The sequence below is a fragment of the Salvelinus fontinalis genome, chromosome 6 (assembly GCF_029448725.1).
Source record: "Salvelinus fontinalis isolate EN_2023a chromosome 6, ASM2944872v1, whole genome shotgun sequence".
In the NCBI taxonomy this organism is placed as follows: Eukaryota; Metazoa; Chordata; class Actinopteri; order Salmoniformes; family Salmonidae; genus Salvelinus; species Salvelinus fontinalis.
In genome coordinates this window covers 28,603,818-28,631,554 of record NC_074670.1, presented here as the reverse complement: position 1 = coordinate 28,631,554, position 27,737 = coordinate 28,603,818, and the positions used below count along the sequence as shown (strand labels likewise).

At 46.0% G+C, this 27,737-nt stretch overlaps 1 protein-coding gene across 20 annotated transcripts in view; it reads left to right on the top strand.

Moving 5' to 3' along the window:
- The window catches only part of LOC129857558 (regulating synaptic membrane exocytosis protein 2-like), a 212,825-nt gene that overhangs the window by 40,224 nt on the left and 144,864 nt on the right, over nt 1–27,737 (top strand). For 17 of the 20 annotated variants that reach the window (XM_055925951.1, XM_055925920.1, XM_055925926.1 and 14 more), the window contains 3 exons: nt 2,700–2,931; nt 4,504–4,515; nt 19,373–19,665. In XM_055925951.1, coding sequence (XP_055781926.1) covers nt 2,700–2,931; nt 4,504–4,515; nt 19,373–19,665 — 537 coding nt within the window. Of the gene's footprint in view, nt 1–2,699; nt 2,932–4,503; nt 4,516–8,405; nt 10,450–19,372; nt 19,666–27,737 lie in introns of those variants that run through there. The other 3 variants (XM_055925918.1, XM_055925924.1, XM_055925935.1) reach the window with 2 other exon arrangements.

Here is a 27,737-nt window from a genome sequence, read left to right as displayed (position 1 = left end):
TTGTTGTTGTTGTTGTTGTTGTTGTTGTTGTTGTTGCTTTTGTCATGGAACAGAGAGATGTTTTGTTGTTGTTTTTGTTGTTGTTGTTGTTTTTGTCATGGAACAGAGAGATGTTTTGTTGTTGTTGTTGTTGTTGCTTTTGTCATGGAACAGAGAGATGTTTTGTTGTTGTTTTTGTTGTTGTTGTTGTTTTTGTCATGGAACAGAGAGATGTTTTGTTGTTGTTGTTGTTGTTGCTTTTGTCATGGAACAGAGAGATGTTTTGTTGTTACAGCATCTAAGCTAATATCCTGCAATTCTACACATTTTGCCATGAGGCAGAGAGAAAACGTAGCAATTTTAAAGCGTGAAGCTAGAGTCCTTAATTGAAACAAAAACAAAGCGGGCATTCCGCCTCTGTTTTAGTAAAAAGCTGAGAGATGGGCCAGGAGAAATGTAACCACTCTCAAATTCATAGACAGAGCTATGGATGCAAGGACTGACCATCCATGATATCAAAATGATAGTTTTACTAATGTTCTGAGGCTATACCGTGTTTGTTTACATTTACAGGCTATTTTGTGTTCTGATGGGCTAAGACAGTTGAACTAAACTCATGAGGCATTTACAAGTTATATTCTTCAAGACTCAATGGGTATATCATGGTATTCCATACCAAAAATGAATGTAGCAACTAAGGATTCTAGTTTTAAAGTACAGTGCATTTAGGTAAAAACATTTTTTTTTGCAGAATACAAGAACATAATACATATAGTATTAAGTTGAAAACATTTTAATTGGTGGGGCACTGTGGATACCAAAATCCCTGTGAGCCTCCCAAGCCCATGTGACCCAGGGTTAAGAGCACAAGTTGTAGATGAATTATGTTACATTTTATTTTATTGTATTGTAGTACACCTTCTGAACTTATTCCACGGATCCCTTGGCCCAAATGTAATCTGTGGTTAGAAGTAATATTTTTTTTGTGTGTCTGGCGTCGGACCCCCTGCAGTACTGCGGACCCCATTTTGAGAACCCCTGCCCTAAACAGCAGACACTGCTACCCAATATGCACATACCATTAACAAGTCTTCTATCTGTAGACTTGTTCTGGTGTCTGTGTGTGTGTCTGTGTGTGTGTGTGTGTGTGTGTGTGTGTCTGTCTGTCTGTGTGTTAAACAACACCACACCACCACGTCCCAGGTCTAATCTGTGTTCAGTATATAGTGACAGTAGTAGCCTAGTGTTGTTCCTCCAGAGTGGGTACAGCAGCTTGGCAGTGACACAGAGAGGTGCCATCCAGGGTTCCGTCTCTATCTAGTGTTCAGCAGGGTGATAGTCATCAGACAAGGCCCAGCCACATTGAGTCACGCGCCAATTACATTTGGGATCTAAATAAAAGGCCTGTTTGTGGGAAAGAAGAGGCAGCGTGTTTACCACCTATGCGACACCAAGCCATGCATACGGACGGTAAAAATGATAGCTCTGGTTAATAATTCACGTGACTAATGAATGTTGCAGGGGAAAATGTGGAGACGAAACCAATTCTAATCGCCATATTATGAAGTCAGCCAGGGTTTTAGTTTCTAAGGATACACCCGATTGACATGTGTCATACAAAATGCATGCTGGTCTGTCTGTGTGAGGTAGCGTTTCAGGGTCCTCAGGTCCGGTTGGACCTGTCATGTGTGGGTGCATTGGGAGAGTATAGGACAAGATGACACTGAATGTACATCTAGTGTTTTGAGCAGGCGGTGCAGATTAAAAGAGAATGTTGAGCTAAAAGCTTCCTTCCAAATGACCCCCTTTTCTTTATTTGGCACCCTTTTCCCACAGGGCACTAGTCAAAAGTAGTGCACTGTGTAGGGAATATGGTGCCATTTGGGACGCATTCAAAGACTTTTGAAGGGTGCCGTTGTTTCTGTAAACCACATGGAGGCCTACACAATAGTCTGATTCCTCTGCGCTGTCTAAAGGCATTGTTAGCCCGATGGTTGGATGGATGCTGTAGTGTAGGCTACCCAGTCATGATGTTGTTGCTGTGAAAAACAGATTTGATATGTTCTTTCCACTGAAGTGTGGGCATTGACATTTGGAGGGCTGTATTAGCTTACGTCTCGGGACCCGCCCTGAAATAGAAACACAGGTACAAATGATTCATTAAACGCCGGGAACCTGAGTAAGTGGAATTAAGTTAGGCTCTTAAACTTGTGATGCAAACTCTATACCTTCCTACCTGGCCCGCCTTGTTTCAGTAAAGATGGGTGCAGCTCTATGTGAATGGAGAACTATAGTGACAGTACAACAATATGCAATGCAGAACATACAAACATTTCTCTGACAGTTGTGTGTAACAAACTGTAGGTTATTTGGTTGACAAAACCTTTTGGTTACACTTTCTATAAGTGTATATAATCAAGGCCATTATAAAGCATGTTCCTCATAGAAAGTGTTCCCTACATTTCTCTTAGAAAGGAATCAGAGCTGCATACGTCGCTTTGCTGTCTACCAACACTAATGGACTTCACACAACATCCTGCAGTTAGCTACAGCACAAAGACATCTGAAATGACTTCCTATCCCCTGAAGTGCATTGTTATACTCTGGCGAAAGTAGTGCACTTTAACGGAACTAGGGACTAGGGAGCCATTTAGGACAAAGTGTCTGTTCTGAACTGATCTTTTCCTAACTGCGCTCCTCTCTTGCTTCCTTCCTTGTAGGAAGTTGCACCAGCAGTTTGAGAGCTACAAGGACCAGGTGAAGAAGATGGGGGACGATACGACCCCGCAGACGGGAACGACAGGAGAACCCCAGAAGAACCCCAATGACTCTCCTACCTGCGGGATTTGCCATAAAACCAAATTCGCTGACGGCTGCGGCCACCTCTGTTCATATTGCCAAACTAAATTCTGTGCTCGGTGCGGAGGACGTGTGTCTCTGCGGTCAAATAAGGTGAGGAGGTTGAGCCTAGCTACCTCTGTTTGTCTGTGTCTATGAACGCACGCACGCACGCACACACACACACACACACACACACACACACACACACACACACACACACACACACACACACACACACACACACACACACACACACACGCATACCTGGACATTTTTTTGTAGTGATTGTCCTCCTGTAAGATTACAGTGAGAAGGTGGAAGTAATTTGACTGGCCTGCATGCAATCACATGCAGGCCAGTCCAGTCCAGCTGTCGTGAGAGAGTGTTTTTTTGCTGCTACTCTCTCTCTTGGGTCCCAAAAATAGCCTGACTAGTACATCCATTTCTGTCTCAAATCAAATCCTCCACTGGGTTATGAAACATTAGTGTGAAATCAGAAACTGGGCCTCAAGCCAGATACAGACAGTGGTGCAGCTCACAACACATCCCTACTGACGATCTATACCATATACCAACTCCTACCAATGTTTCTCCCATTCATATTCTCTGCATGACTGTGAATGTGGTGAGGGATGATTCTAGATGCAGTGATTTCTTCAGGTCTTGTTTTTAGCTTGGTGTCAGGTAGCCTAGTGGTTAAAAGTGTTGGGCAGGGCCTCCCGAGTGGCGCAGTGGTCTAAGGCACTATATCGCAGTGCTAGCTGTGCCAGCTGTGCCACTAGAGATTCTGGGTTCGAGCCCAGGCTCTGTCGCAGCCGGCCACGACCCGGAGGCCCACGGGGCGGCGCACAATTGGCCCAGCGTCGTCCAGCGTCGTCCAGGGAGGGTTTGGCCGGCAGGGATATCCTTGTCTCATCGCGCACTAGCGACTCCTGTGGCGGGCCGGGCACATTGCACGCTGACCAGGTAGCCAGGTGTACGGTGTTTCCTCCGACACATTGGTGCGGCTGGCTTCCAGGTTGAATGGGCATTGTGTTAAGAAGCCGTGCGGCTTGGTTGGGTTGTGTTTCAGAGGACGCATGGCTCTCGACCTTCGCCTCTCCCGAGTCCGTACGGGAGTTGCAGCGATGAGACAAGACTAACTACTACCAATTGGATACCATGAAATTGGGGTGAAAAAAGGGGTGAAAAATGAAAAAAAATAAAAAATAATGTGTTAAACCCATGTGTTGGGTTTAAATCCCAGAGTCGATGTGCCCTTGAGCAAGGCACTTAACCGCAGTTGCTCTGGATAAGAGGGTCTGCTAAATATGTCAAATGTAAATCTCTTTCTTTACCACTGGGGGGAGCTTCTCCCCTGGCGTCTCACGACAGCCCTAAATCTCATGGCTGCTGTGTATTACCATGCTGCTCCACTGTCTAACTAACTAACCTTGTTGTGAAATCCTCCTACAGAGTCAGCCTTTACATATTATTATGTGACTGAGTGTTTATGCTTGGTGCCGTCCAATACCCTCACTGTCGGAATGCGATGTGTCAAAGTGTACTAATGTCACTCACAATCTTTCTCCCCGTTCCTTTCCTCCTCTCTCTCTCTCCCTCTCTCTCTCTCTCTCTCTGTCCCTGTCTTCCACTCCCTCTCTCTCTGCCTGCTGCATTCCTGCTCTCATGGAATTGCAACAGGAGGACAAAGTGGTTAGCAAATCCTTTTCCAACCTTTTGCGCATCTCGACTAAGAAAAGTCTGAATAGAAGCATCACTCCTTCGCCCCCATAAGATGCTTCGCAGACTGTAATATACACATACAGTACCCTGAATACATGATTTTTGACCAATCACATCTGTGAGTCAATCACATCATGTTGAAGGCCAGACCAAAATGGAACATATAAAGTATATGTCAGAAAATATGTTTCGGTATCTTTGTTCCATTTTCAATGCAAAGTTTGTAACAAATCCCTGTCAAAGTTTCCCCTTAACAGCTATGACTGAGCTGAGAGTCCACCTCCACTGGACCTTCCGTCTGTTGGCTGCCAAGGCTGCCTGTCTGTCTTTGTTGTTGACGGATTATGGGTGGAGGATGGGTTTCCTCCAGAGTTGTAGCCTACAGATGGTGTTGAGTAGTGGCTCGGGGCTGGCAGGAGGCAGCAGCAGCAGTAGGGTTGGGACAGTGTGATGAGTAGCGGGAGTGTTGGCAGATCTGCCCTGGGATCAGATCAAAGGATAGGAGGATAGGCCCACTGCTGCTCTGCCCACTGTTAGCCTGGTATTGTAGCTATCTGTCTTCTTGGCCATGAAAATACATTGGTTGCATCCCAAATGGCACATGCAGCTAAAGTATTTGAAAGGAAAACAGTTGTTATTACTGGTATGGAGGTGGAGGAGGTACAGTAGAGGAATGGAGATGGAGATGGTGGGTCTGGAGTTGGAGGAGGTACAGTAGAGGAATGGAGATGGAGATGGAGATGGTGGGTCTGGAGGTGGAGGAGGTACAGTAGAGGAATGGAGATGGAGATGGTGGGGGTGGAGGTGGAGGAGGTACAGTAGAGGAATGGAGATGGAGATGGAGATGGAGATGGTGGGTCTGGAGGTGGAGGAGGTACAGTAGAGGAATGGAGATGGAGATGGAGATGGAGATGGTGGGTCTGGAGGTGGAGGAGGTACAGTAGAGGAATGGAGATGGAGATGGAGATGGAGATGGTGGGTCTGGAGGTGGAGGAGGTACAGTAGAGAAATGGAGATGGAGATGGTGGGGGTTGAGGTGGAGGAGGTACAGTAGAGGAATGGAGATGGAGATGGAGATGGAGATGGAGATGGTGGGGGTGGACGTGGAGGAGGTACAGTAGAGGAATGGAGATGGAGATGGTGGGGGTGGAGGTGGAGGAGGTACAGTAGAGGAATGGAGATGGATATGGTGGGGGTGGAGGTGGAGGAGGTACAGTAGAGGAATGGAGATGGAGATGGGGGGGTGGAGGTGGAGGAGGTACAGTAGAGGAATGGAGATGGAGATGGTGGGGGTGGAGGTGGAGGTGGAGGAGGTACAGTAGAGGAATGGAGATGGAGATGGTGGGTCTGGAGGTGGAGGTGGAGGTGGAGGAGGTACAGTAGAGGAATGGAGATGGTGGGGGTGGAGGTGGAGGAGGTACAGTAGAGAAATGGAGATGGAGATGGTGGGGGTGGAGGTGGAGGAGGTACAGTAGAGGAATGGAGATGGAGATGGAGATGGAGATGGTGGGTCTGGAGGTGGAGGAGGTACAGTAGAGGAATGGAGATGGAGATGGAGATGGTGGGGGTGGACGTGGAGGAGGTACAGTAGAGGAATGGAGATGGAGATGTTGGGGGTGGAGGTGGAGGAGGTACAGTAGAGGAATGGAGATGGAGATGGTGGGGGTGGAGGTGGAGGAGGTACAGTAGAGGAATAGAGATGGAGATGGGGGGGTGGAGGTGGAGGAGGTACAGTAGAGGAATGGAGATGGAGATGGTGGGGGTGGAGGTGGAGGAGGTACAGTAGAGGAATGGAGATGGAGATGGTAGGGGTGGAGGTGGAGGAGGAGGAGGTACAGTAGAGGAATGGAGATGGAGATGGTGGGGGTGGAGGTGGAGGAGGTACAGTAGAGGAATGGAGATGGAGATGGTGGGTCTGGAGGTGGAGGTGGAGGAGGTACAGTAGAGGAATGGAGATGGAGATGGTGGGGGTGGAGGTGGAGGAGGTACAGTAGAGGAATGGAGATGGAGATGGTGGGGGTGGAGGTGGAGGAGGTACAGTAGAGGAATGGAGATGGAGATGGTGGGGGTGGAGGTGGAGGAGGTACAGTAGAGGAATGGAGATGGAGATGGTGGGGGTGGAGGTGGAGGAGGTACAGTAGAGGAATGGAGATGGAGATGGTGGGTCTGGAGGTGGAGGTGGAGGAGGTACAGTAGAGGAATGGAGATGGAGATGGTGGGGGTGGAGGTGGAGGAGGTACAGTAGAGGAATGGAGATGGAGATGGTGGGTCTGGAGGTGGAGGTGGAGGAGGTACAGTAGAGGAATGGAGATGGAGATGGTGGGTCTGGAGGTGGAGGTGGAGGAGGTACAGTAGAGGAATGGAGATGGAGATGGCGGGGGTGGAGGTAGAGGAGGTACAGTAGAGGAATGGAGATGGAGATGGTGGGTCTGGAGGTGGAGGAGGTACAGTAGAGGAATGGAGATGGAGATGGTGGGTCTGGAGGTGGAGGTGGAGGTGGAGGAGGTACAGTAGAGCAATGGAGATGGAAATGGTGGGGGTGGAGGTGGAGGAGGTACAGTAGAGGAATGGAGATGGAGATGGTGGGTCTGGAGGTGGAGGAGGTACAGTAGAGGAATGGAGATGGAGATAGTGGGGGTGGAGGTGGAGGAGGTACAGTAGAGGAATGGAGATGGAGATGGTGGGGGTGGAGGTGGAGGAGGTACAGTAGAGGAATGGAGATGGAGATGGTGGGTCTGGAGGTGGAGGAGGTACAGTAGAGGGATGGAGATGGAGATGGTGGGGGTGGAGGTGGAGGTGGAGGAGGTACAGTAGAGGAATGGAGATGGAGATGGTGGGGGTGGAGGTGGAGGTGGAGGTGGAGGAGGTACAGTAGAGGAATGGAGATGGAGATGGTGGGTCTGGGGGTGGAGGATGTACAGTAGAGGGATGGAGATGGAGATGGTGGGGGTGGAGGTGGAGGAGGTACAGTAGAGGGTTGGAGATGGAGATGGTGGGGGTGGAGGTGGAGGAGGTACAGTAGAGGAATGGAGATGGAGATGGTGGAGGTGGAGGAGGTACAGTAGAGGAATGGAGATGGAGATGGTGGAGGTTGAGGAGGTACAGTAGAGGAATGGAGATGGAGATGGTGGGGGTGGAGGTGGAGGAGGTACAGTAGAGGAATGGAGATGGAGATGGAGGGGGTGGAGGTGGAGGAGGTACAGTAGAGGAATGGAGATGGAGATGGAGGGGGTGGAGGTGGAGGTGGATGAGGTACAGTAGAGGAATGGAGATGGAGATGGTGGGGGTGGAGGTGGAGGAGGTACAGTAGAGGAATGGAGATGGAGATGGTGGGTCTGGAGGTGGAGGAGGTACAGTAGAGGGATGGAGATGGAGATGGTGGGGGTGGAGGTGGAGGTGGAGATGGTACAGTAGAGGAATGGAGATGGAGATGGTGGGGGTGGAGGTGGAGGTGGAGGTGGAGGAGGTACAGTAGAGGAATGGAGATGGAGATGGTGGGTCTGGGGGTGGAGGATGTACAGTAGAGGGATGGAGATGGAGATGGTGGGGGTGGAGGTGGAGGAGGTACAGTAGAGGGTTGGAGATGGAGATGGTGGGGGTGGAGGTGGAGGAGGTACAGTAGAGGAATGGAGATGGAGATGGTGGAGGTGGAGGAGGTACAGTAGAGGAATGGAGATGGAGATGGTGGAGGTTGAGGAGGTACAGTAGAGGAATGGAGATGGAGATGGTGGGGGTGGAGGTGGAGGAGGTACAGTAGAGGAATGGAGATGGAGATGGAGGGGGTGGAGGTGGAGGAGGTACAGTAGAGGAATGGAGATGGAGATGGAGGGGGTGGAGGTGGAGGTGGATGTGTACATACGTTCAGTAGATGTGCTGCTGTCTCAGCCAGAGGGACATTGTTTACACAGACACTGCCTCCCCTGTATCTAGTTGCAGGGCTCCAAGCCCTCACGGAGCTCTCAGGGCCAGCTGATCCAGGGGTTTGGTTCCCAGACAGGGCTGGGTGACCAGATAGTTTTTCAACCCAAGGAGGGTGATGTCACTGGGGGCCCGACTGCTTGGCCTCTGAGGGCAGGGCCCATGGACCTAAAGGATGTCTCAAATGGCACCCTGTTCCCTATATAGTGAACTACTTTTGACCAGAGCCCTACACATGTTGGACACAGTAAAGCCCTTTCATGTTTACACACACACGCCGTGTGCACACAGACACACACACAACACTTTTCAGAGTCTCATAATAAGAATAGATGTTATGTTATTGCAAGTTCATTAACTAAGACTATATAGCTCAGTTGGGGATGTTTTGGTCAGCCCAACCACCTGCAGTAGTTTGTCACGTCTGAAAGCTTGTGTGTCAGTCAAAGAGGTGCTTGTGGTGGTGGTGAAATCTGTTCTTTTTCCATCAGTATTCTCTTTCCTTCCCACAACCAGTGGCAGCCGTGATGAGAGATCTCTTGTTCTGTGAAACGGCATCAATATTTACACGCCTCAGTGTCTGGGGCCTCTAACAGAGCTGTTGGACACTGGAATACGATAGGACAGACTTGCTGCTGAGAGCTTCACAGAGAGGCAGGAGAAGAAGCAGGAGGGAAGGTTTGAGATGGATTTGAGTTACATTAGACTGAGCCCCGGCATGATTTATTTTCTGATTTAGTCTAGTGTAGCCTATCAGACTCATGGTTGTGACAATAAAATATGATCTTTTGTTATATATCTTTGCTTGATATTAGCCTACAGTAAAGAGGTGAATGACATGCAGTCTGATAGGACAGCACTGAGGGCCTTTATGTGTAACCACAGGTCAGTGGCTCTGCTCAGCTGCTACACAGTAGACAAAACTTACACCAGGAAGGATTTTGGAGATATAGATGGATCCTTTGAAAGACATACTGTGCACTATGTACAGTTTTTTAACCCCCAGAATCCTTCTCCCTCCCCAGTCCTTATAGTAGGACTGTTCAACATTTCAATTCCTCTGATGTTGCTAAAAAATGCCTCAGGAATCAACAGTCTCCTGAGACCAAGTCATTCGTGATTAAAGGGACTTTTGAGGACATCACATGTGCTGTGGTGCTCTTGGCTCGCAGCTTTCATTCACTCTGCTGCAAACGAACAGAACTCACACTTATTGGATCTTTCTGGAGTCATCAAACTAAAAATAGCCTAATATTCCAGTGAATTTAGAAGAACACGTTGTTGTGGCGCATCAGAATTAGCTTGGTGAGTTCCTGAGCGTCACGGGCGTGTAACCGCACACATTGAATTCTTTGAGCACAGTTGGGCCGCCCAGCACCACGGGGGGACGCGCTGCATGTATAATGAGCTCGAATAAGCCTCGGTAGCGGGAGACTCACACCCGCATCTATTAGTAATGAAGACTTAACTAGTAGGCCTAATACAGCGGCGGTAAAAACATGATTGCACGCTTTCTTGCTCACTCGTGCACATCTTTCCTCCCACGAAGCTGCTTCTATATGCTTATTTTTTGTGTGCCGCGTTTCAAATTGGAATCCTTTACTGCATTTATGAAGGGGCTGTATCGTTTTCTATTTGACATCGTGGCAGACACGTATTTTGTTATTTTCTGTAAATAATCTATTTAGAAAATAATTATGGTTGGAACATAAGACTGTCTGACTGGGTGGTATTATTTGCAGCCTGGACAAATCACATACATTATTAGCATCGCGTAACCTTCACGCGGGCTACATTGAGCAGAGCTAGCTGCCTGCCTGTTGTCCGACTAGGTACTGTCCGCGGTGCTGAACGGTGTTGAAGGTCGGCGCCTCAGTCTGTCTCCTCCTGATTTTACTGCACGCTGCCCCGTAACATTTCCACCAAATTAGGATTACATACGTTGTTTTTCCTGCACGGACACGATGCTTCCCGTCATTACCATGGGTAAGCTAAATGTAAAATGGATTGTCTTGGCTGCAAGTCATTCAATACGCTGGGCTCACAATCAGCCGTTTGGATACTGCATTTACAATGCACATGTAGGCTTTAGACTGTTGTGCACTGTTTTCATAAGTAGTTAGAGTATTTTAATGTAGATGATAATATGACCAATGATGAATGAATTATAGGCTATTATGAATGCCTACATGTTATAAACACCTTGTTATTGTCTGGTTGTCTGAACACGTTTATATGGATTTTTCTCGGCTATGTAGTGCTCATTTTCGTTGAAAGTTCTCATTATATCATGTTCTCTGAAATTCTGAATATATATGGTATTTTCTAAAATGTATGTGAAACAGTGAACAGCGCTTTGATAAGCCGACTTTGCAATGCCAAATGCTTAAGTAAGACCAAAAATAGACTTTGGCTTTGTAAATAATGTCACAGGGTTTTGGGGGGTCTGTGAAAGACATCTGCCATCTCTCTGTGTGTATCCATTCTCTCCATTTCTCAAGCCGCTCTCATCTTTCTCTCTCAAGTCTTTCTGAACTTCGGTAAAAATAAAGGGGCATACATTTATGCATCAAGTCTATTATTATTACCGCGCGCCCGGCACACTAAATTTAGAACCTCATTAAAATGTAATGCACCACGTGCCAGACAGTGTTTGAGCATGTGAGAGTCGGCTCTTCTTTCACCTCTATTTAGGCTACACGGTTTCATGAAATATACTTTAAGAAATGTTTCCCTCTGTCTTTTTGAGATCTTTACACACACATATTTAGAAGAATGTGGTATATTTCATCTTAGAAAGGTTATATATCGTTTATCACACGTTTTTAATAACACACATAAAAACGTGTGTTGCATGGGGAAAAAGGAGTGCCGAATGATTGAATAGGTTCTGTATGTTTCAGACGCAGTCGACTCAAGTTTAAACTCAGTTTCAAAGTCAAGATGTTCTCAGACATGTTCCCTTAAACAATGAGTTTTTAATGAGCTCAGTTAAGTTCAGGCCAGGTGAGACTGGGAGGGAAACAGGCAATATGATACCTATGACAGTCTATTCACCATTACATTAATATTTGACCATGACGCACATCTCTTTATAGTATGTGATATTTGTATTCTCTGAATGCTATGAACAAGATACAGTAACATCTGATGGTTGGGAATGCATTTAGTCTGAAGGATATGATACCAAGCATGTGTTTTTGTCTCGGAAAGAGCAGTGACTATTTGGACTCAAGTAATGCAACAATGGTTGCAATTCTCTTAATAGTTAAAAATGGTCACTGTGGTATTTTCATTGTCCTATAGGTTCGAAGTTTGATAATATCATGCTCCCCTCCACTGTTTTGGTATGATGCTGTTGTAGTGTAGTCCTGCTTCTTGGCCACAAGAGGGAGCTCATTGACTGAGTGTTGGCTACTGGAACATATGTATCAGAAAGAGGTGATCGTCTCCTCCCTCCCCTGTTCATTTGACTTTGATGTAGTGTAGCGCCACGGGCCTGACAGCTCAACACAGCTCAGCACAAACTGGGATAGCTGAAGGCTGCTCTCCATCTTAAAGGAGTTTCAGTCAATGCTGTAAATCGTCTTTTAGAAAGTGATGAACATACACTAGATTGGTCATCGAAAGCACCACCACAGCAACACCCTTGAAATAGGCTATAGCAGTGTTTTGCTGTAGATATTTGCAACACACGAGGTTGTCTGAACGCTAGGCCTGCTCATCTTAGATAGGAGTTATTGATTCAAGTCCAGATGTATTAGATGGAGTAAATAGATGGAATAAAATATGGAGTATAATATCTTTGTATGGGACCAAATGCAAATGTGAAAGATGACAAGGATGTATGAACCCACCTTGAGTTTAAATGAAAAGAACATTAGATAACCAATGACATAGCAATCTAAACAGCTTGATGGTACCCATCGTACAGTACCTCTGCTCCAGTACCCATCGTAACCTAATACAATACATCAGTAGCATACAGTACCTCTGCTCCAGTACCCATCGTAACCTAATACAATACATCAGTAGCATACAGTACCTCTGCTCCAGTACCCATCGTAACCTAATACAATTCATCAGTAGCATACAGTACCTCTGCTCCAGTACACATCGTAACCTAATACAATACATCAGTAGCATACAGTACCTCTGCTCCAGTACACATCGTAACCTAATACAATACATCAGTAGCATACAGTACCTCTGCTCCAGTACCCATCGTAACCTAATACAATTCATCAGTAGCATACAGTACCTCTGCTCCAGTACACATCGTAACCTAATACAATACATCAGTAGCATACAGTACCTCTGCTCCAGTACCCATCGTAACCTAATACAATACATCAGTAGCATACAGTACCTCTGCTCCAGTACTCATCGTAACCTAATACAATACATCAGTAGCATACAGTACCTCTGCTCCAGTACCCATCGTAACCTAATACAATACATCAGTAGCATACAGTACCTCTGCTCCAGTACTCATCGTAACCTAATACAATACATCAGTAGCATACAGTACCTCTGCTCCAGTACCCATCGTAACCTAATACAATACATCAGTAGCATACAGTACCTCTGCTCCAGTACCCATCGTAACCTAATACAATACATCAGTAGCATACAGTACCTCTGCTCCAGTACCCATCGTAACCTAATACAATACATCAGTAGCATACAGTACCTCTGCTCCAGTACCCATCGTAACCTAATACAATACATCAGTAGCATACAGTACCTCTGCTCTAGTACCCATCGTAACCTAATACAATACATCAGTAGCATACAGTACCTCTGCTCCAGTACACATCGTAACCTAATACAATACATCAGTAGCATACAGTACCTCTGCTCCAGTACACATCGTAACCTAATACAATACATCAGTAGCATACAGTACCTCTGCTCCAGTACCCATCGTAACCTAATACAATACATCAGTAGCATACAGTACCTCTGCTCCAGTACACATCGTAACCTAATACAATACATCAGTAGCATACAGTACCTCTGCTCCAGTACCCATCGTAACCTAATACAATACATCAGTAGCATACAGTACCTCTGCTCCAGTACCCATCGTAACCTAATACAATACATCAGTAGCATACAGTACCTCTGCTCCAGTACCCATCGTAACCTAATACAATACATCAGTAGCATACAGTACCTCTGCTCCAGTACCCATCGTAACCTAATACAATACATCAGTAGCATACAGTACCTAGGCTCCAGTACACATCAGTAACCGCTGGTTTGAATCGCCAAACTGGTAAGATGGAAAAATCTGCAGTTCTGCTCTTGAGCAAAACTGAAGAGCACAACTGCTCCCCGGACGTCAAATAAGGCAGCCCCTCCACACCTCTCTGTTTTAGAGGACACATTTCGGTTGAAGGCATGCAGTTGTGCAACTGACTAGGTATCTCGCTGAGTAAAGATTTTTACACTATTTTAGCTGAACAGCGTACCACTTCAAATCAAAATCTTTTTTTATTGGTCACATACACATGGTTAACAGACGAAATGCTTGTGCTTCTAGTTCCAACAGTGCAGTAATATCTATCAAGTAATCTAACAATTCCCCAACAACTATCTAATACACACAAATCTAAAGGGGTGAATGAGAATATGTACATATAAGTATATGGATGAGCGATGGCCCAGCGGCATAGGCAAGGTGCAGTAGATGGTATAAAATACAGTATATACATGTGATATGAGTAATGTAAGATAGGTAAACAATTTAAAGTGGCATTATTTAAATTGGCATTGTTTATAGTGACTAGTGATCCATTTTTAAAGTGTCCAGTGATTGGGTCTCAATATCGTATATACTGGTGATATGAGTAATGTAATATATGTAGACATTATTAATGTGGCATTATTTAGAGTGGCATTATTTAAAGTGACTAGTGATCTTTATTAAAGTGTCCAGTGATTGGGTCTCACAGTAGGCAGCAGCCTCTCTGAGTTAGTGACTGCTGTTTAGCAGTCTGATGGCCTTGAGATAGAAGCTGTTTCTCAATCTCTTAGTCCCAGTTTTGATGCACCTGTACTGACCTCGCCTTCTGGATGATAGCAGTGTGAACAGGCAGTTGCTCGGGTGGTTGTTGTCCTTGATGATCTTTTTGGCCTTCCTGTGACATTGGGTACTGTAGGTGTCCTGGAGGGCAGGTAGTTTGCCCCCAGTGATGCAACCGTTGTGCAAACCACACCACCCGTTGTGCAGACCACACCACCTTCTGGAGAGCCTTGCGGTTGAGGTCGGTGCAGTTGCCGTACCAGGCGGTGATACAGCCCGACAGGATGCTCTCCATTGTGCATCTGTAAAAGGTTATCAGCGTTTTGGGTGACAAGACAAATTTCTTCAGCCTCCTGAGGTTGAAGAGGCGCTGTTGCACCTTCTTCACCACACTGTGTGTGTGGGGGGACCATTTCAGTTTGTCTGTGATGTGTACACCCAGGGACTTAAAACTTAAAACACCTTCTCCACTGCTGTCCCTTCGATGTGGACAGGGTGGTGCTCCCTCTGCTGTTTCCTGAAGTCCAACATCATCTCCTTTGTTTTGTTGACGTTGAGTGAGAGGTTGTTTTCCTGACACCACACTCTAGTGCCCTCACCTCCTCCCTGTAGACTGTCTCGTCGTTGTAGGTGATAAAGCCCACTACTGTTGTTGTCGTCTGCAAACTTGATGATTGAGTTGGAGGCGTGCATGGCCATGCAGTCGTGGCTAAACAGGGAGTACAGGAGAGGGCTGAGCACACACCCTTCTTACATAGGTATTCTTTATGTCCAGAGGGGATAGGGCAGTGTGCAGTGCAATGGCGATTGTGTCATCTGTGGACCTATTGGGGCGGTATGCAAACTGAAGTGGGTCTAGGGTGGCCGGTAAGGTGGCGGTGATATGATCCTTGACTAGCCTCTCAAATCACTTAATGATGACAGAAGTGAGTGCTACGTGGCAGTAGTCATTTAGTTCAGTTATCTTTACCTTCCTGGGTACAGGAACAATGGTAGTCATCTTGAAGCATGTGGGTACAACAGACTGGGATAGGGAGCGATTAATATGTCTGTAAACACACCAGCCAGCTGGTCTGCACATGCTCTGAGGACGTGGCTAGGAATGCCGTCTGGGCCAGCAGCCTTGCGAGGGTTAACATGTTTAACTTCCCTTAAAACCCCATACCATTTCATTACTTTCCCGGGACAAACCGGGAACTAGACAAAACCTTCAGGGGACCATGACACAACATCCAAAGAACGTCCTAAAAACGTCCTTGGGGACGTTCCCTGGACAAACCGCGAACTAGCCAAAACCTCCACGACACAATGACACAACGACCATGACACAACGTCCCAAGAACATTCAGGGGACATTCAGGAGACCATGACGCAATGTCCCAAGAACGTTGTAAAAAGTTCCCCCAGAGAACATTCCCTTGGGACCATCACGCAGCATCCTAAGGACTAGTAAAATGAAAGTCCTGAGAACGTCCTAAAAAGGTTCTGACATGGTCGTCAGTGATGTCCTGGGAACATACAGGGAACTAGACATCGGTCCCCCAGAGAACATTCCCTTGGGACTATCATGCAACGTTCTTAGAACGTTCTCAGAATGTCAGTGGGATAACGTCGCGCCAAAACCCTTAAGGGACCTAATGGGAACGTGGCTCGAATGTACTCAGGACGTCCCTTGTTTGCTGGGAAATTTAGTGGGCTACATATGCCATTTCTATTCCTCCCCTATGTTTGGAGCACTAGGTTTTTTAATGTTCTATATTTGGGTGCAGGATTCAATGACTATGAAATGTGCAAACACAGGGAGAAATGGCCCAGCCTGGGGGGGGCTGTCCCTTCCTCTCCCCTTCCTCCCCCACACCCGTCCCCCTGACTGCACTCAGCCGTGAAGAGTTAGGCAGTGGGGAAGGAGGGAGGATGGGCTGCAGTCTGGCTGCAGTGAACACACCTCTGGCAATCAGTACAGCTGCTTGACCTGTGTGTGTGTGTGTGTGTGTGTGTGTGTGTGTGTGTGTGTGTGTGTGTGCGTGTGCGTGAGTGTGTGCGTGTGTGTGTGTGTGTGCATGTGTGTGTGTGTGTATTTGTATGTGTGTTTGGTTTAGTGACTATTACAGATGCTAACAGTAGTCTGTCAGAGTGGGCCAAACTGACACTCTCTGCTGCATCACTGGACGGACTGTTAGAGCGCACATGCTGTGTGAGCGTGTGTGTGTGCTGACACCACTTCTATATGACTGACGAGTATGGCTTCGACCTAAAACCTTATCATTGAATCATCTCTACTGTGATCAACCACTGCTTATATTTTTCACCATGCTAACTTTTTAGTGCATTAGTCATCCAGGTTATGTTTGGGTGCAGACCAGATGCTACACCATATAGTCCTGTATAGGAACGCTGTGTGAGGCGGAGCTAGGCTTAGCATGCCCTGCTCAGTATTCATTTGGCCTGTGTGTGTATGTCTTCCTGGTCTGTTTTGGAATACTAATGTACTATTAGGTATGTGCTGATGAGATAGAAGAGCCCACTGCATGTACAGTCTGAAGCTCAGAATGTGGTTCATTATTACTGGCAGATTGGAGAACTGACTCTATGTAAATTGCACTTGTGAACAGTAAATAAGTAGGTCACGTCGTGCCATGCTGGCTGATGTGCAAGGCTCTCTCTATCTGGGAAAGAACTGGGCTATGTTAAAAAACTTCTTAGGGATGAGGATGTGCAAGTAGAAATACTGGTGTGCAAAAGAGCAGAAAAAAAAATATATATATGGGGTTGAGGTAGGCAGTTGGTTGGATGGGCTATTTACAGATGGTTGCATTTCAAAGATGGTGGTAGAAAAAAAAACTGTTGTTTTTTTTCTTTGTATTTTCCTCTACCGGATCTATTGTGTTATATTCTCCTACATTCAATTCACATTTCCACAAACTTCAAAGTGTTTCCCTTCAAATGGTACCAAGAATATGCATATCCTTGCTTCAGGGCCTGAGCTACAGGCAGTTAGATTTGTGTATGTCATTTTAGACGAACATTGAAAAAAAGGGCTCTATCCGTAAGAAGTTTTAAGCAGAGAGGGAGATTGGAGTAATGAACAGGAAGTGGGACCTAGTGTGGAGGTAGTGTTGCAGCGTGTGCATGCGCATGCTTGTGACTGGTATGGAGGTTGTGTTTGTGTGTGTGCATGCATGCTTGAGAAGTATGGAGGTAGAGTGTAGCCCCCGCCCCGGTGGTTCAGACATCTGATTGTCTGGGGTGGTAAGGAGACAACCTCTCATTGGTCATGCCATGGCCTTCCGAATATAGATATATATTTTTTAATGTAACCTTTATTTAACTAGGCATATGACCCCCAGCCAGTTAGCCAGCCAGTTAGCCAACCAGTTAGCCAGCCAGCCACTAAGTCAGTGGAGTGTTGTGTAGTGTGCTGTGTAAGCCCAGCCCAGCCAATAGTAATCACAGTAATGCACTCCAGTACTGAGTCAGCTCAATGCTCTGACTACAGGACCAGGGCCAGAGTCAGGCTATAACTAGCGGCTGGAGGACACTGCTGCTGGGTTGAGTGCCTGCCTGTCTGTCTTCTGTACGTCACTGCTGTCAGTCAGTCTGTCAGTCACTGGCCATCAGCCTACGGGCTGAGTTCCTCACTGACCCTGATGCCCTGCACCATGCTCCCTCAGAGAGAGAGAGAGAGAGGCGCCAGGCAGCTCAGGTGGCTGCTCATTTCTTCCTTTCCACTAGGCATAGCTCCTCCTCCAGACTAGGGAGGGCGGTTGTTAGGGCAGAGTGAGGTTGGATGAGCTGCGTCTGAGGCGGAGTGATCAGGATGCATCCCAAATGGCACCCTATGCTAAATATGGTGCACTACTTTTTGATCAGGGCCCATAGTGCACTACATAGGGAATAGGGTGCCATTTGCGAAGCAGGCCAGGGCTTTGAGGGCGGCTGTGCTGCGTCTGAGGTGGAGTGATCAGGGCTTTTGTCGGCTCCTGGATTTATGAGGCTAATGTGGAGGGAGGGGGCTGCAGACCACAGTTAGTGCTACTTCCTCTGTAGAGCTGCTGAACACAGTCTCTCTCCATCCCTCTGCTATACACACACAGCTGTATTAAACAGTAGGGTTGCAGCTAGCTTCCTATTTAGATTCCGTTACTTACAGTTTTGTGCACCACAAAGTTAGTACCATAGAAATAAATTCACCCATCAATGACTCTGTAACCACACACTACCAACCCATTGACTTGAATGGGGATACCCAGTCTAGTGATTTTATTTCTGTGGCTGGTACCCCATATAAGCAAGTGGTGTATGTATGCACATTCTTAGAAAAAAAGGCGCTATCTAGAGCCTTAATGGGTTCTTTGGCTGTCTCCATACGAGAACCGTTTGAGAACTGTTTTCCACAGAGGGTTCTACATGGAATAAAAAATGGTTCTACATTGTAGCAAAAATGGTTCTCCTGTTGGGATGGCCAAATAACACTTTTGGAATCCTTTTTTCTGAGAATGTAGGGGGATGTAGATCATATGAACTTCAAATTCCTCATCATACTCACAGACTGTCCAGTGAACTCAACATTATGTCCTCAATTAGATACGGTCCTACATACAATCCTAATATTCTCTCCCTCCCAAACACTTGCCCTAAGGCTACTGTATGTGTATGCAATATTATCAAATCATTCATATCCTCATCTGTATATTTACAGTGTTTCCTACAACATCTAGCAGGTCCACGTATCCTTATTTAATGATACTTGGCACGTCTCCTCTAGGGGTTGATCCATTCCATGACTCCTTTCATTGTAGTTCATTGCTGTAAGCCCACCACCACCATCACCATCCCCACCACTGCAGATATCTAACCCCCTTTCTCCTCTGTGTACAGGTTATGTGGGTATGCAACTTGTGCCGAAAACAACAAGAAATCCTAACCAAGTCGGGAGCGTGGTTCTACAGCGGCGCCGCAGGGCCACGGGGCGGGTCTGAGGGCCACAGGGGTCGACGTCACGAGGAGGCCCCCCAGGAGAAGAAGGCCAAACTGCAGCAGGATCTCCTCTACCAGGGGCCCCCAGGGGACATATCAGCAGATAGAAGCAGACCTCCCGGGCTCCCCAGACAAGGCTCCCTCAACAACGGCTCAGGGCTGAGGCACTCAGGTCCAGGACAGGACATAGACAGGTGAGTCCAGTGTCTGTGTGGAAGGTTGTGTGTGTTAAACACATTTGAACAATTCCCTCTGGGATTTGAGCTGGATATAACATTTTGATCGTTATTGTGGAGGAAAACTGTCTGTTAAAAGTGAAACCTGTTAGGGGAGAGTGGGGTTAGCTGAGCCAAAGGGTTAGTTGAGCCACCCCTTGTTTCTAGGAAACCATACACAAAATGAATAATGTGACCAAATATTTAGTATGAGGTCATCATTTCATGGAGTCTGTGAAGGAAGAAACCACATGGAAAATTGATAAGGAAGTTAGGTAAAAAAAAACAGATTTTCACAAAGTCAAATGAATTTATTGTGTTATAGGTTTCATGATGCTTGCATCTAAACCAAAGAAGATAGTTTTAAGATGGTTTTATACGTCAGTTGGGGTCTCTATAAGCTTCAATATGAGGTCCTAAACCTAGCATGAAAGTGCATCCTTCTAGTTGTGCAGGCTAATATTGTCAAAATGTTTGCCTTTTTGGGGTAAGTTAAGCCAATGGCCACCATACACCATACAAATGACGATTATATTTAGTCAGTTTTAAGCATAATATACATAGTATTTTTACAATGTGTCATGCCTACAGTATGATCTCAGGAGTGCATTTTCAATGTTACAGAGCAGACATCATCATGTCCTGTGTACACAAATGTAAAACAAGCAGGGGTCCAGTCCCCCCCCCCCTTAAAGTTATTGAAAGAGCATCCAAGGAAGTGAGATAAAGGAAGAAGTCCATTTGAGCAGCAGCAAGGGATGAACAAATAGACTGAATGACACTGAAGAGGGACATGGACAAAAAAAACATGAAAATGTACCTGTACCAGAGGCAATGATGAGTAGCAGAAGCACACAAGGTCTTATCTGATGACATGGAATCTGAGCTTGCTAAACATATTAAACATCTTGAGGACCAGTTTCATGGGCTTAGTATCCTCAAATGCAGAGAACTTGTCTATGAATTGGCACATCGCAACCACATCCCTGTCCTAGACCAACTGGTCAAGAAATGGAAGGGTATTGAACAGAGGCATCCACAGTTGAAGTTGGAAGTTTACATACACTTAGGTTGGAGTCATTAAAATTTGTTTTTCAACCACTCCACAAATTTCTTGTTAACAAACTATAGTTTTGGCAAGTCGGTTAGGACATCTACTTTATGCATGACACAAGTAATTTTTCCAACAATTGTTTACAGACAGATTATTTAACTTATAATTCACTATATCACAATTCCAGTGGGTCAGAAGTTTACATACATTAAGTTGACTGTGCCTTTAAACAGCTTGGAAAATTCCATAAAATTATGTCATGGCTTTAGAAGCTTCTGATAGGCTAATTGACATAATTTGAGTCAATTGGAGGTGTACCTGTGGATGTATTTCAAGGCCTACCTTCAAAATCAGTGCCTCTTTATTTGACATCATGGGGAAATTAAAAGAAATCAGCCAAAAATTGTAGACCTCCACAAGTCTGGTTCATCCTTTGGAGCAATTTCCAACCGCCTGAAGGTACCACATTCATCTGTACAAACAATAGTACGCAAGTATAAACACCATGGGACCATGCAGCCATTATAGCACTCAGGAAGGGGATGCGTTCTGTCTCCTAGAGATGAACGTACATTGGTGCGAAAAGTGCAAATCAATCCCGAAACAACAGCAAAGGACCTTGTGAAGATGCTGGAGGAAACAGGTACAAAAGTATCTATATCCACAGTTAAACAAGTCCTGTATCAACATAACCTGAAAGGCTGCTCAGCAAGGAAGAAGCCACTGCTCCAAAACCTACATAAAAAAGCCAGACTTCGGTTTGCAACTGCACATGGGGACAAAGATTGTACTTTTCATAGAAATGTCCTCTGGTCTGATGAAACAAAAATAGAACTGTTTGGCCATAATTACCATTTTATTGTTTGGAGGAGAAAGGGGGAGGCTTACAATCCAAAGAATAACATCCCAACCGTGAAGCATGTTGAGGGGGTGCTTTGCTGCAGGAGGGACTGGTGCACTTCACAAAATAGATGGCATCATGAGGTAGGAAAATTATGTGGATATATTGAAGCAACATCTCAAGACATCAGCCAGGATGTCACAGCTTGGGTATTCCAAATGGACAATGACCACAAGCATACTTCCAAAGTTGTGGCAAAATGGCTGAAGGACAACAAAGTCAAGGTATTGGAGTGGCCATCACAAAGCCCTGACCGTAATCCCATAGAAAATGTGTGGGCAGAACTGAAAAAGCGTGTGCGAGCAAGGAGGCCTACAAACCTGACTCAGTTACACCAGCTCTGTCAGGAGGAATGGGCCAAAATTCACCAACTTATTGTGGGAAGCTTGTGGAAGGCTACCCAAAATGTTTTATCCAAGTGAAACAATTTACTGGGAATGTGATGAAATAAATAAAAGCTGAAATAAATCATTCTCTCTACTATTATTCTGACATTTCACATTCTTAAAATAAAGTGGTGATCCTAACTGACCTAAGACAGGGACTTTTTACTAGGATTAAATGTCAGGAATTGTGAAAAACTGAGTTTAAATGTATTTGGCTAAGGTGTATGTAAACTTCCGACTTCAACTGTACATTTAAGATATAAAGTATTCAGACCCCTTGACTTTATCCAGATGTTGTTACGTTACAGCCTTATTCTAAAATGGATTCAATAAAAGAAGATCATCATCAACCTACACACAAACTAAGCAATCGGGGGAGAAGGGCCCAGTCCAGGGAGGTGACCAAGAACCCAATGGTCACTTTGATAGAACTCCAGATTTCCTCTGTGGAGATGGGAGAACCTTCCAGAAGGACAACAATCTCTGCAGCACTCAAACAATCAGGTCTTTATGGTAGAGTGGCAAGACGAAAGCCACTCCTCAGTAAAAGGCATATGACAGCCCACTTGGAGTTTGCCAAAAGGCACCTAAAAGATTCTCAGACAATGAGAAACAAGATTCTCTGGCCTGAATGCCAAGCATCACGCCTGGAGGAAAGCTGGCACCATCCCTACGATGAATCATGGTGGTGGCAGCATGATGCTGTGGGGATGTTTTTCAGCCACAGGGACTGGGAGACTAGTCAGGATTGAGGGAAAGATGAACGGAGCAAAGTACAGAGAGATCCTTGATAAAAACCTGCTCCAGAGCGCTCAGGACCTCAGACTGGGACGAAGGTTCACCTTCTAACAAGACAACAACCCTAAACACACAGCCAAGACAACGCAGGAGTGGCTTCGGGACAAGTCTCTGAATGTCCTTGAGTGGCCCAGCCAGAGCCCAGACTTGAACCCGATCTAACATCTCTCTGGAGACCTGAAAATAGCTGTGCAGTGATACTCTCCATCCAACCTGACAGAGCTTGAGAGGATCTGCAGAGAATAATGGGAAAAACTCCACAAATACAGGTGTGCCAAGTTTGTAGCGTCATACCCAAGAAGACTCGAGGCTGTAATCGCTGCCAAAGGTGCTTCAACAAAGCACTGAGTAAATGGTCTGAATGGTTGTGTAAATGTCATATTTCCATTAAAATAACATTTCTAAAAACCTGTTTTTGCTTTGTCATTATGGGGTATTGTGTGTAGATTAACGAAACAATCAAACATTTTAATCCATTTTATAATAAGGCTGTAACGTATCAAAATGTGGAAAAAGTCAAGGGGTCTGAATACTTTTCGAATGCACTGTATAATATACCATACCCCCATTCCATGAATTCAACTTTGACCTACCAGCACCATCACCCACTGTCACAGGACACTATCACCCACTTACCCCAAAGTGGCTCAATTTACCCTGTCCCTATGCTCAATTGACACCATACCCAGGGTAAGTTGTGCCAAGAGACCACTTTTTCGGACAAGCTGTGTTTTCAAAACTGTTACATTTACATGAATTCTAATTATTTCCAGGGATACACAACATCCTGAAATACATGTAGATATCTTTGTTAGAAAGAATACTATATTTCCGTTGACATAGTGGTGCTAAATAAATAGAAAATGGCTAAACTACCCCACTCTTGCCTATAGCAAGCTGTGTCCTGTGGTTGGTTAAGTTGAATGCCTCTGGAGTTGTATTGGAGGAAGTGAGGTCGGGGCCGGGGAAAAGTTTAGGGTAAAATAAAAATCATAAAAGCTATGGCTCCTGGCAAATGACTTATTGTTTTGAGAATGGTAAACAGTTTGATCATAACACAGATGTTTATGCATGAGGCCCATGAAGCAGGAAAGACAATGGACACCGCTACCTAAAATAAGTTCAGCATTGACACACCCAAACACAGACAAACAAACACACACACACACGTAAATATACTAAAATACGCCCACACACATATACACATAGGCACAATACTGACACACAGACACACATGTACAAGCACACACCCACCCACTGACTCCCACACTGGATGACTGGTGTCTTTCATCTTTCCCCTTAAGTCAAACTCAGCTAGAGGGATTCCCTAGCTGGTGAACTGACTGATGGTGACTATAACACTGCATTCACTGTGTCTGCCTTTGAAGCAGCAGAAACCAGACATGCTGAAGAAGCCCTTGGCTGCAACTCATCACAATAACTAGATACACCTTTTGTCCTACTGTTCTCTAGGTATGTTTTAGCCAGGTACAGATAGTACAGGAAGATGTTGTGAAAGATCTTCCTGGCTGTATTATGGCACTGTTGTCACAAGGGAAAGTTGGAGACTGTACTGTTTCTTCCAAAAATTTACGCAAAATAGATCTCAATCGGGATCTACATGTTTAAATAACGAATAAGAAAATAGACCGGCTGTTGGATTACACTTCTATGCTGTGCTTGTGAATCCTTTTTCTCTGTGCCTTGGCTTGCTTGTGTCATCACAGCTGATTTATTGTAATTCTATTAATGACCACACGGTGTCTCCTTCCTCTCTCCATAGTCCACTGACACAGAGGGAGAGACCCTGCACACATGCATCTCATACAGCAGAAATATGTTCCTCTAGTCCCCTCATTGTGTCATTCTGTGTACTCTGTAGTCCAGACCTGGGTTCAAATAGTATTTGTTTTCTATCAAATATTTACTTGCGTTCGATTGAGCTTGACTGGTGCAAAGGGAACCAACAGAATAGTCCCAAATATGCAAACCCTGCCCATCTGGAACTCTAGACAGGTTCAATCGAATGCTCATTGTATTTGAAGGAAAACAAATGCTGTTTGAACCCAGGCAGGTTTGGACGGTATTTCCAACAGTTCCATAACCCAGGGGTCAGTCATGGTGAGCTGCTCTGTGAGGAACAGATGTCCTCTTCCCACTCTCTCTGCTATCCTGCAATTCTGCCTCCCTGCTACTCGCTGCTCCTACCTGCTTGTCTTTGCTCCTCTCTGCCCCTCCCTGCTACTTCCTGTCCTCCTTGCTCCTCCCTCCTCCTCTCTGCTCCTCCCTGCCCCTCTCTTTTCCTCTCTGCTTCTCCCTGCTCCACCCTGCTCTTCTCTTCTTCTCTCTGCTCCCATCTCCTCCCCTCTTCTCCTCTCTGCTCCTCCCTACTCCTCTATGCTCCTCTATTCTCCTCCCTCCTCTCTTTTCCTCCCTCCTCTCTGCTCCTCTCTTTCCCTCCCTCCTCCTCTCTGCTCCTCCCTCCTCCTCTCTGCTCCTCCCTCCTCTCTGCTCCTCTCTTTTCCTCCCTCCTCCTCTCTTTCCCTCCCTCCTCCTCTCTGCTCCTCCCTCCTCCTCTCTGCACCTCCCTGTTTCTCTATGCTCCTCCCTCTCCCTGTTCCTCTCTGCTCATCTCTGTTCCTCTATGCCCACTGGAACAGGCCTCCTGATGGGAAGAGAGGGATTGTGGGCCGTATGTCGTGTTATCCGGTGCACTGTGGGCCCAGTGGGTGATTCACTCCACAGAGAGGCTTTCCACACACCACATACTGTACATGCAGCCACACAGCCACACACACTCACACTCGCACACGCACACACAAACACACACACACACACACACACACACACACACACACACACACACACACACACACACACACACACACACACACACACACACACACACACACACACACACACACACACGCACACAGGAGGTGTGTTTCACTCGACCCCATTCCTCCTCCGCGCCTGTTCCTCTGTCGACCTTGTAAAGGTGTACCTGATGGGCCACGTCCCCCCTAGTCTAGCACTGGGACAAACAAGCCTTTACCGTACTGTAGCCACTCTGGGGTTAGAGACACAACTCATTAAGCCTGTGTCCTCTCCCTTCCATTACGACCTTGTGTTGGGCTCTTTTTACTCCCAGACACACAGTAAGGGAAAGATTAATATTGACAATATTGACAGAGAACAATATTGACAATATTCTGCCCACTTGGCAGTTGACTGTTGGTCACAAATATTAAGAAATGTGATGTGTTTCTGCTTCTGGTGAAAAGTAGTGCACTTCTGGTGAAAAGTAGTGCAGTATAACGGGAATAGGGTGCCATTTAGGACAAATTCAAACAGATATTGGAGTAGGACTCTGGGACCTGTCTAGCAGAGTATAATTTATTGAAACTGTTTTACCTTATAAGGTTTTAAAGGAACAATGTGTTGGAACTAACTAGCTGCTATGAAGCAATCTGCATTTTAACAATGAGCATTCTCATTATTTAACAGAATTCAGCGAAATAAAGTTGTGTAAAGTGTTAAGTAGCAGCACACACACACACGCACACGCACACGCACACGCACACGCACACACACACACACACACACACACACACACACACACACACACACACACACACACACACACACAGCATCTCACAGCCAACCTAGTTAATTCTGAGGTTGTTGTATTTGATTAGCAGTTAGATCAGGCTGTGGGATGTGAGCTCAGAGCTCACTGTGTTGTTCGGAGACTCTCTCTATATTAATTGGCTTTATGGCTGAGAGGGGGAATGGTAGCAGTGAACGATTCTGGTTTTGGCAGCACTGAGTTCAGCGGCGACACAAAACCGGAAAGGGCCTGTCTGAGAACTCAGGGGACAATGGTGATGATGTATAAAATAGAACTCCCACTGCATAATCACCAAAAACCACTTTCATGAATCTAAAGAATGTGTAAATTAACTCAGAATCTATTCCACTGAAAGAGAAAGAGGACAAACCCAGCTGACAGCCTGTTTATAAGGTGAAATAACTTCAGAAAGGGTCACATTTATCTTGGTCTCGGAGGCATCATTGAAATGAACAGACAGATACACAACCTCCAGGACGACGAGGTAGTCAGGGTGTGGAGACACTGATGAAACAGCAATAATTAGGCTGGGATTAGAATATAATTACCTACTTGTGTTTCTCAAGGTTTCCCATGTTTATCCACCCATTCCCAACCCTGGCTCAGCCTCAACCCTCGCCCCAGCCCCAACCTTATACCCCAGCCCAGCCCCAACCCTGGCTCAGCCTCAACCCTCGCCCCAGCTGAGCCCCAGCCCCAACCTTATACCCCAGCCCCAACCCTGGCTCAGCCTCAAGCCTAGCCCCAGCTGAGCCCCAGCCCCAACCTTATACCCCAGCCCCAACCCTGGCTCAGCCTCAAGCCTAGCCCCAGCTGAGCCCCAGCCCCAACCTTATACCCCAGCCCAGCCCCAACCAAATTCAGCACATTAGTATTGTATTAGTTAGCAGGACAAAAGAAACACAGCTAGCCAACATGAGATTAAATCCAGCCCGTTACTTGTTACATTGGTGTCATGAAGTGAGATGGGTGCTTCCCACCTAAGCTAGTGGAGGCACCTGCAGAGATGCATTACGGTGTGCCTGATAGTGCAGCAGCATGGAGGGCGTAGTGAGTCCTCAGTCCTGTTTACCAAGTCACCAATACATCTGGATGTTTTGGGGGTTATGGTTTAAGTGATCTAATATTATATTAAATCCGCCTTTTATTCTTCAAATGAACCTCTGTGTAAATGACAGAATAACCATATGCTTAGTGTTTATTCTGATCCTTATATAAACCATTGATCAGAGAGAATTGCAAACACCTCTAGGCATCTTTAGGCAATAAGGCACAGGGTGT